The 10,000-nt window shown below is 42.6% G+C and overlaps 1 protein-coding gene across 16 annotated transcripts in view; it reads left to right on the top strand.

Annotated features, from left to right (window-relative positions):
- Positions 1-10,000, top strand: part of aplp2 (amyloid beta (A4) precursor-like protein 2) — a 223,915-nt gene that overhangs the window by 211,215 nt on the left and 2,700 nt on the right. For 9 of the 16 annotated variants that reach the window (XM_065000635.1, XM_065000634.1, XM_065000622.1 and 6 more), the window contains 2 exons: positions 1,635-1,717; positions 9,989-10,000. The exon at positions 9,989-10,000 is cut by the window's right edge and continues 69 nt beyond it. In XM_065000635.1, coding sequence (XP_064856707.1) covers positions 1,635-1,717; positions 9,989-10,000 — 95 coding nt within the window. The remainder of the gene's footprint in view (positions 1-1,634; positions 1,718-9,988) is intronic. The other 7 variants (XM_065000624.1, XM_065000629.1, XM_065000627.1 and 4 more) reach the window with 2 other exon arrangements.

Here is a 10,000-nt window from a genome sequence, read left to right as displayed (position 1 = left end):
GCACCCAGTAGATTCTATAAGACTGAACTGAGTTCTGAAAGTTGTTATTAATGAAGAAGGTCAAAGGACCCCATGAAACTGAGTGCTTCCTGTTAAGCTCCGGAACTGAGTGCTTCCTGTTAAGCTCCGGAACTGAGTGCTTCCTGTTAAGCTCCGGAACTGAGTGCTTCCTGTTAAGCTCCGGAACTGAGTGCTTCCTGTTAAGCTCCGGAACTGAGTGCTTCCTGTTAAGCTCCGGAACTGAGTGCTTCCTGTTAAGCTCCGGAACTGAGTGCTTCCTGTTAAGCTCCGGAACTGAGTGCTTCCTGTTAAGCTCCGGAACTGAGTGCTTCCTGTTAAGCTCCGGAACTGAGTGCTTCCTGTTAAGCTCCGGAACTGAGTGCTTCCTGTTAAGCTCCGGAACTGAGTGCTTCCTGTTAAGCTCCGGAACTGAGTGCTTCCTGTTAAGCTCCGGGAACTGAGTGTTTCCTGTTAATAAGCTCCGGGAACTGAGTGTTTCCTGTTAAGCTCCGGAACTGAGTGTTTCCTGTTAAGCTCCGGAACTGAGTGTTTCCTGTTAATAAGCCCTGGGAACTGAGTGTTTCCTGTTAATAAGCTCCGGAACTGAGTGTTTCCTGTTAATAAGCTCCGGAACTGAGTGTTTCCTGTTAATAAGCTCCGGAACTGAGTGCTTCCTGTTAAGCTCCGGAACTGAGTGCTTCCTGTTAAGCTCCGGAACTGAGTGCTTCCTGTTAAGCTCCGGAACTGAGTGCTTCCTGTTAAGCTCCGGAACTGAGTGCTTCCTGTTAAGCTCCGGAACTGAGTGCTTCCTGTTAAGCTCCGGAACTGAGTGCTTCCTGTTAAGCTCCGGAACTGAGTGCTTCCTGTTAAGCTCCGGAACTGAGTGTTTCCTGTTAATAAGCCCTGGGAACTGAGTGTTTCCTGTTAATAAGCTCTGGGAACTGAGTGTTTCCTGTTAATAAGCTCCGGAACTGAGTGTTTCCTGTTAATAAGCTCCGGAACTGAGTGTTTCCTGTTAATAAGCTCCGGAACTGAGTGTTTCCTGTTAATAAGCTCCGGAACTGAGTGTTTCCTGTTAATAAGCTCCGGAACTGAGTGTTTCCTGTTAATAAGCTCCGGAACTGAGTGTTTCCTGTTAATAAGCTCCGGAACTGAGTGTTTCCTGTTAATAAGCTCCGGAACTGAGTGTTTCCTGTTAATAAGCTCCGGAACTGAGTGTTTCCTGTTGAGCTCCGGGAACTGAGTGCTTCCTGTTAAGCTCCGGGAACTGAGTGCTTCCTGTTAAGCTCCGGAACTGAGTGCTTCCTTTTAAGCTCCGGGAACTGAGTGTTTCCTGTTAAGCTCCGGGAACTGAGTGCTTCCTGTTAAGCTCCGGGAACTGAGTGCTTCCTGTTAAGCTCCGGGAACTGAGTGCTTCCTGTTAAGCTCCGGACTAAAGAGGAAGCTCTACACAGAGGATGGCGCAACTAATAAGAATGTGGAATATTGAAGGACGAATTTGATTCAAACAATATCAGCAGTGAGTCCAGCTGGACTACAGTCACACAACCCTCTGTCTCCCTCTCTATTTTCTGTTCCTCCCGATTGGCTGACGACTAATCCCTGACCTCGACCCTCTCTCCTGCCCCCTACAGGTTCAGGGATGTACGGCCAGGACGGGCTGATCGGAGCCGAGGAGAGGACAATCAACAGCAAGCCCAAGATCAACAACAACATGGTGAGAGATCTGTCACGGCCGTCTGTTTTTCTGACTGTGCTTCCGTCCGTCTGTCACCGCTGTAGACATCTTGTATACAGTATAACTTCAACAGGTAATAACAGCACAAGTCAGAGTAGACTGCTGATCATCTGATCAATAATCAGTGTCTTGAGATCCTCTCTTCTCAACTAATGTCTTTCTCCCCCTTATATACACAGTCTTCAGAGACTATTCACACCTCTGGACTTTCTTCCACCTGTTGTTGTGTTACGGCCTGAATTTAAAATGGGATTTACATTTAGAATTTGTGTCACTGATGCGACACACAAAAGCAAAATAACGTAAAAGTAGAATTGTTTACAAATGAATTAAAGCTGAAAAGGAAATGGGGATACCTAGTCAGTTGTACAACAGAAAGGGGGGATACCTAGTCAGTTGTACAACAGAAAGGGGGGATACCTAGTCAGTTGTACAACAGAAAGGGGGGATACCTAGTCAGTTGTCCAACAGAAAGGGGGGATCCCTAGTCAGTTGTCCAACAGAAAGGGGGGATACCTAGTCAGTTGTCCAACAGAAAGGGGGGATACCTAGTCAGTTGTAACAACAGAAAGGGGGATACCTAGTCAGTTGTACAACAGAAAGGGGGGATACCTAGTCAGTTGTACAACAGAAAGGGGGATACCTAGTCAGTTATACAACAGAAAGGGGGGATACCTAGTCAGTTGTCCAACAGAAAGGGGGATACCTAGTCAGTTGTCCAACAGAAAGGGGGATACCTAGTCAGTTGTCCAACAGAAAGGGGGATACCTAGTCAGTTGTACAACAGAAAGGGGGATACCTAGTCAGTTATACAACAGAAAGGGGGATACCTAGTCAGTTATACAACAGAAAGGGGGGATACCTAGTCAGTTATACAACAGAAAGGGGGATACCTAGTCAGTTATACAACAGAAAGGGGGATACCTAGTCAGTTATACAACAGAAAGGGGGGATACCTAGTCAGTTATACAACAGAAAGGGGGGATACCTAGTCAGTTGTCCAACAGAAAGGGGGGATACCTAGTCAGTTGTACAACAGAAAGGGGGGATCCCTAGTCAGTTGTACAACAGAAAGGGGGATACCTAGTCAGTTGTACAACAGAAAGGGGGATACCTAGTCAGTTATACAACAGAAAGGGGGATACCTAGTCAGTTATACAACAGAAAGGGGGATACCTAGTCAGTTGTCCAACAGAAAGGGGGATACCTAGTCAGTTGTACAACAGAAAGGGGGGATCCCTAGTCAGTTGTACAACAGAAAGGGGGGATACCTAGTCAGTTGTCCAACAGAAAGGGGGATACCTAGTCAGTTGTACAACAGAAAGGGGGATACCTAGTCAGTTGTACAACAGAAAGGGGGATACCTAGTCAGTTGTCCAACAGAAAGGGGGATACCTAGTCAGTTGTCCAACAGAAAGGGGGATACCTAGTCAGTTGTACAACAGAAAGGGGGATACCTAGTCAGTTATACAACAGAAAGGGGGATACCTAGTCAGTTATACAACAGAAAGGGGGATACCTAGTCAGTTATACAACAGAAAGGGGGATACCTAGTCAGTTGTACAACAGAAAGGGGGATACCTAGTCAGTTGTACAACAGAAAGGGGGATACCTAGTCAGTTATACAACAGAAAGGGGGGATACCTAGTCAGTTGTCCAACAGAAAGGGGGATACCTAGTCAGTTGTCCAACAGAAAGGGGGATACCTAGTCAGTTGTCCAACAGAAAGGGGGATACCTAGTCAGTTGTACAACAGAAAGGGGGATACCTAGTCAGTTATACAACAGAAAGGGGGATACCTAGTCAGTTATACAACAGAAAGGGGGATACCTAGTCAGTTATACAACAGAAAGGGGGATACCTAGTCAGTTATACAACAGAAAGGGGGGATACCTAGTCAGTTATACAACAGAAAGGGGGATACCTAGTCAGTTATACAACAGAAAGGGGGATACCTAGTCAGTTATACAACAGAAAGGGGGATACCTAGTCAGTTGTACAACAGAAAGGGGGATACCTAGTCAGTTGTACAACAGAAAGGGGGATACCTAGTCAGTTGTACAACAGAAAGGGGGGATACCTAGTCAGTTGTACAACAGAAAGGGGGGATACCTAGTCAGTTATACAACAGAAAGGGGGATACCTAGTCAGTTATACAACAGAAAGGGGGGATACCTAGTCAGTTGTCCAACAGAAAGGGGGATACCTAGTCAGTTGTACAACAGAAAGGGGGATACCTAGTCAGTTGTACAACAGAAAGGGGGATACCTAGTCAGTTGTCCAACAGAAAGGGGGATCCCTAGTCAGTTGTACAACAGAAAGGGGATACCTAGTCAGTTGTACAACAGAAAGGGGGGATACCTAGTCAGTTGTCCAACAGAAAGGGGGGATACCTAGTCAGTTGTCCAACAGAAAGGGGGGATACCTAGTCAGTTGTACAACAGTAAGGGGGGATCCCTAGTCAGTTGTCCAACAGAAAGGGGGGATCCCTAGTCAGTTGTCCAACAGAAAGGGGGGATACCTAGTCAGTTGTCCAACAGAAAGGGGGGATACCTAGTCAGTTGTAACAACAGAAAGGGGGATACCCAGTTATACAACAGAAAGGGGATCCTAGTCAGTTGTCCAACAGAAAGGGGGATACCTAGTCAGTTGTACAACAGAAAGGGGGATCCCTAGTCAGTTGTACAACAGAAAGGGGGATACCTAGTCAGTTGTCCAACAGAAAGGGGGATACCTAGTCAGTTGTCCAACAGAAAAGGGGGATACCTAGTCAGTTGTACAACAGAAAGGGGGATCCAGTCAGTTGTCCAACAGAAAGGGGGATACCTAGTCAGTTGTCCAACAGAAAGAGGGGATACCTAGTCAGTTGTCCAACAGAAAGGGGGGATCCCTAGTCAGTTGTCCAACAGAAAGGGGGGATACCTAGTCAGTTGTCCAACAGAAAGGGGGGATACCTAGTCAGTTGTAACAACAGAAAGGGGGGATACCTAGTCAGTTATACAACAGAAAGGGGGGATCCCTAGTCAGTTGTCCAACAGAAAGGGGGATACCTAGTCAGTTGTACAACTGAAAGGGGGATACCTAGTCAGTTGTACAACAGAAAGGGGGGATCCCTAGTCAGTTGTCCAACAGAAAGGGGGATACCTAGTCAGTTATACAACAGAAAGGGGGATACCTAGTCAGTTGTCCAACTGAAAGGGGGATACCTAGTCAGTTGTACAACAGAAAGGGAGAGGGGGATACCTAGTCAGTTGTCCAACAGAAAGGGGGGATACCTAGTCAGTTGTCCAACAGAAAGGGGGGATACCTAGTCAGTTGTCCAAATGAATGCATTCAACTGGGGCAGAACGACATTTATTTATTTTTTACCCTGTCAGCTCTGGAAATGTCTTGAGTCAATAAGTATTCAACCCCTTTGTTATGGCAAACCTAAACCAGATCAGGGGTCAACATTTGCTTTAACAGGTCGCATAATAAAGCTGCATGGCGTTTTCCATGATAAAAAATACATGTAGCGCATCATGTTATGGGTATGCTTGTCATTGGCAAGGACTAGGATAAAAAGAAAATGAATAGCGCTAAGCACAGGCAAAATCCTAGATAAAAACCTGGTCGTCTGCTTTACAACCAGACACTGGGAGACGAATTCACCTTTCAGCAGGACAATAACCTACAACACAAACAACAAATATACCCTGGAGTTGTTTACCAAGAAGATGGTGAATTTTCCTGGGTGGCAGAGTTACAGTTTTGACTTTAAATCTGCTTGAAAATGTATGGAAAGACCTGAAAATGGTTGTCTTAGTAATGGTCAACAACCAATTTCACAAAGTTTGAAGGATTTTGAAAATAATAATTGGTAAATGTTGCACAATCCAGGTGTGGAAAGCTCTTAGATACTTACCCAGAAAGCCTCACATCTGTTACCGCTGCCAAAGGTGATTCTAACATGTATTGAATCAGGGGGGTTGAATACTTATCGAATAAAGATATATTTTGTGTTTTATTTTACATGACATTTTTTTTTTACAAATGTTAAAATTATTCTTCCACTTTGTGTTTTGTGTAGATCGTTCAAACCAATGACAATGAAATCAATTTGAATCCCACTTTGTGATTACAACAAAATGTGGATAAAGTCAGGGGGTGTGAATACTCTCTGAAGTCAGGGGGTGTGAATACTCTCTGAAGTCAGGGGGTGTGAATACTCTCTGAAGTCAGGGGGTGTGAATGCTTTCTGAAGTCAGGGGGTGTGAATGCTTTCTGAAGTCAGGGGGTGTGAATACTCTCTGAAGTCAGGGGGTGTGAATACTCTCTGAAGTCAGGGGGTGTGAATACTCTCTGAAGTCAGGGGGTGTGAATACTCTCTGAAGTCAGGGGGTGTGAATACTCTCCGAAGTCAGGGGGTGTGAATACTCTCCGAAGTCAGGGGGTGTGAATACTCTCCGAAGTCAGGGGGTGTGAATACTATCCGAAGTCAGAGGGTGTGAATACTCTCCGAAGTCAGGGGGTGTGAATACTCTCCGAAGTCAGGGGGTGTGAATACTCTCTGAAGTCAGGGGGTGTGAATACTCTCTGAAGTCAGGGGGTGTGAATACTCTCTGAAGTCAGGGGGTGTGAATACTCTCTGAAGTCAGGGGTGTGAATACTCTCTGAAGTCAGGGGTGTGAATACTCTCTGAAGTCAGGGGTGTGAATACTCTCTGAAGTCAGGGGTGTGAATACTCTCTGAAGTCAGGGGGTGTGAATGCTTTCTGAAGTCAGGGGGTGTGAATACTCTCTGAAGTCAGGGGGTGTGAATACTCTCTGAAGTCAGGGGGTGTGAATACTCTCTGAAGTCAGGGGGTGTGAATACTCTCTGAAGTCAGGGGGTGTGAATACTCTCTGAAGTCAGGGGGTGTGAATACTCTCTGAAGTCAGGGGGTGTGAATACTCTCTGAAGTCAGGGGGTGTGAATGCTTTCTGAAGTCAGGGGGTGTGAATACTCTCTGAAGTCAGGGGGTGTGAATACTTTCTGAAGTCAGGGGGTGTGAATGCTTTCTGAAGTCAGGGGGTGTGAATACTTTCTGAAATGACCCTAAAACCACTCTGTGTTCTGGTGAATAGGCTGGAATATCCAGATATGATAATAGATCAAATCTAAGTATAGATAGTAATATATGTAATATATATAGTAGTATAGATAGTAATATATGTAAAAGGTAATATATATAATAGTATATCTAAGTATAGATAGTAATATAAGTAATATATCTAAGTATAGATGGTAATATATGTAATATATATAGTAGTATAGATAGTAATATATATATAGTAGTATATATAGTAGTATAGATAGTAATAATTACTATATATGTATATATGTATATATATATATGTGTGTGTGTATGTATGTATGTATGTATGTGTGTATATATATATATATATATATATATATATATATATATATATATATATAGTAGTTCTAGATAGTAATAAGTAATATATATACTAGTATAGATAGTAATATATATATATAGTATATCTAAGTATAGATAGTAATATATGTCATATAGATAGTAGTATATGTAATAGGTAAGTAGTATATGTAATAAGTAATATATATATATATATATATATATATATATATATATATATATAGCAGTATAGATAGGTATATATATATATGTGTGTGTGTGTGTGTGTGTATATATATATGTAGTTATATAGTAGTATATCTAAGTATAGATAGTAATATATTTAATAAGTAATGTGTGTATATATATAGTAGTATATCTAAATATAGATAGTAATATACCTCTTTGACATTAGGCTCCTTCGCTCTAATATATCATCAAGCTTTAGATGAGATGCACCATCCTATGACGACATAGTTACAGCAGCGAGCAGTGCTGCTCTTAGCAGTTTGCCTACTCTGGGCCTCTGCCAAACCCTCAGATCACCACGAAAACAGAGAGGATATAGTCCATGGATCACCACTAAAACAGAGAGGATATAGTCCATGGATCACCACTAAAACAGAGAGGATATAGTCCATGGATCACCACTAAAACAGAGAGGATATAGTCCATGGATCACCACGAAAACAGAGAGGATATAGTCCATGGATCACCACTAAAACAGAGAGGATATAGTCCATGGATCACCACTAAAACAGAGAGGATATAGTCCATGGATCACCACTAAAACAGAGAGGATATAGTCCATGGATCACCACTAAAACAGAGAGGATATAGTCCATGGATCACCACTAAAACAGAGAGGATATAGTCCATGGATCTATATAGTCCATGGATCACCACTAAAACAGAGAGGATATAGTCCATGGATCACCACTAAAACAGAGAGGATATAGTCCATGGATCTCCACTAAAACAGAGAGGATATAGTCCATGGATCACCACTAAAACAGAGAGGATATAGTCCATGGATCACCACTAAAACAGAGAGGATATAGTCCATGGATCACCACTAAAACAGAGAGGATATAGTCCATGGATCACCACGAAAACAGAGAGGATATAGTCCATGGATCACCACTAAAACAGAGAGGATATAGTCCATGGATCACCACTAAAACAGAGAGGATATAGTCCATGGATCACCACTAAAACAGAGAGGATATAGTCCATGGATCACCACTAAAACAGAGAGGATATAGTCCATGGATCACCACGAAAACAGAGAGGATATAGTCCATGGATCACCACTAAAACAGAGAGGATATAGTCCATGGATTTCACAGTAGCCATCTTCTTTCTGCATGCTCTCATTTACCAGAAGCATCATGTCTCCTCCTTCCTCTTGGATCCTGAAGTTGAATGTTTGTTATGTGTTTAGCATGTAGATCCAAGGCCAAGCGTATAACTGTGTTTGTGTAATGCAGTCATGTGTTGTTTTTATTTTTATGTTTGTTATGCATGACAGTATTATTGTTTTTGCACATGTGGAGTCCAAACACAGAACGATCAGAGTTAAAACATTACATTTTATATTACATGAAACTATAAATGGTTGTTTGCCTGTAGCAGGGGCCTAAACATGTGTTCTGAAGAGAACCTCTAGGTAACCTAGACAACCATAGACATGTGTTCTGAAGAGAACCTCTAGGTAACCTAGACAACCATAAACATGTGTTCTGAAGAGAACCTCTAGGTAACCTAGACGACCAAAAACATGTGTTCTGAAGAGAACCTCTAGGTAACCTAGACGACCAAAAACATGTGTTCTGAAGAGAACCTCCAGGTATCCATTGACAACCACAAAGCCTCTGATCTTTACAGACTGAACATACAACCAGTCTCTGTGCTTCTCTGCCCACTTCTCAACCAACAGACATGCACTATGGTAGATAGGTGTAAATGTACACACAATACTCCATATCTCTCTCTCTCACACACACACACACACACACACACAATACACCCATATCACACACACACAATACTCCATATCTCTCTCTCTCTCTCACACACACACACACACACACACACACACACACACACACACACACACAATACTCCATATCACACACACTGTAACAGGAATTAAATTCCTTTATGTTTTATTCAACTAATTCTATTCAACACTCTGTCCACTCCTAAGAATTTGTAAGACCCTTATTTGCATAAAATGGACAGAGACCAGTCTCTAAACCAATCAGCAGCGTTTATTCACAAGAGTACTGAACACGATACAGTTTACCACAGGTTATAAACTGAAAATGACGTCATTAGTTTTCGAACTGTCCGGTCTCTTCTCCCCCCCTGGTACAAAGGCAGTATCTCAAGCCTTCCCACATCGTCTCCCTACCCTATTTAATATAATTTATGACCGAGCCAAGGTCTCCCTGTGTAGATAAGCATTCTACCCAGTCTGGCTATAAGTTCATTCATTTCTACCAAGGAACAGACAGTCATTGTTCTACTTCTTGATTATATTTACACACATTATATTCAGTACTAGGATTAAAAGAAAATTCATACATCTATACAGTAACATAATAGTATTCTGATTATTCAGTCCTGATTGAAATGTATACATAATTAGTCATTATTGATTAAAAAAAATCCCTTAACACACACACACACACACACACACACACACACACACAATACTCTATATCACTCACACACACACACACACACACACACACAATACTCCATATCACTCACTCACACACACACACACACACACACACACCGAGCCATGTCAGCGGTGTAACCTGGGCCCTGTGTGTGTGTGCTGTCAGCAGGTGGTTGAT

The sequence above is a fragment of the Oncorhynchus nerka genome, linkage group LG14 (genome assembly GCF_034236695.1).
Source record: "Oncorhynchus nerka isolate Pitt River linkage group LG14, Oner_Uvic_2.0, whole genome shotgun sequence".
Lineage (NCBI taxonomy): Eukaryota > Metazoa > Chordata > Actinopteri > Salmoniformes > Salmonidae > Oncorhynchus > Oncorhynchus nerka.
The sequence above is the reverse complement of the archived record's forward strand: the minus strand, read 5'-3'. Positions and strand labels throughout refer to the sequence as shown.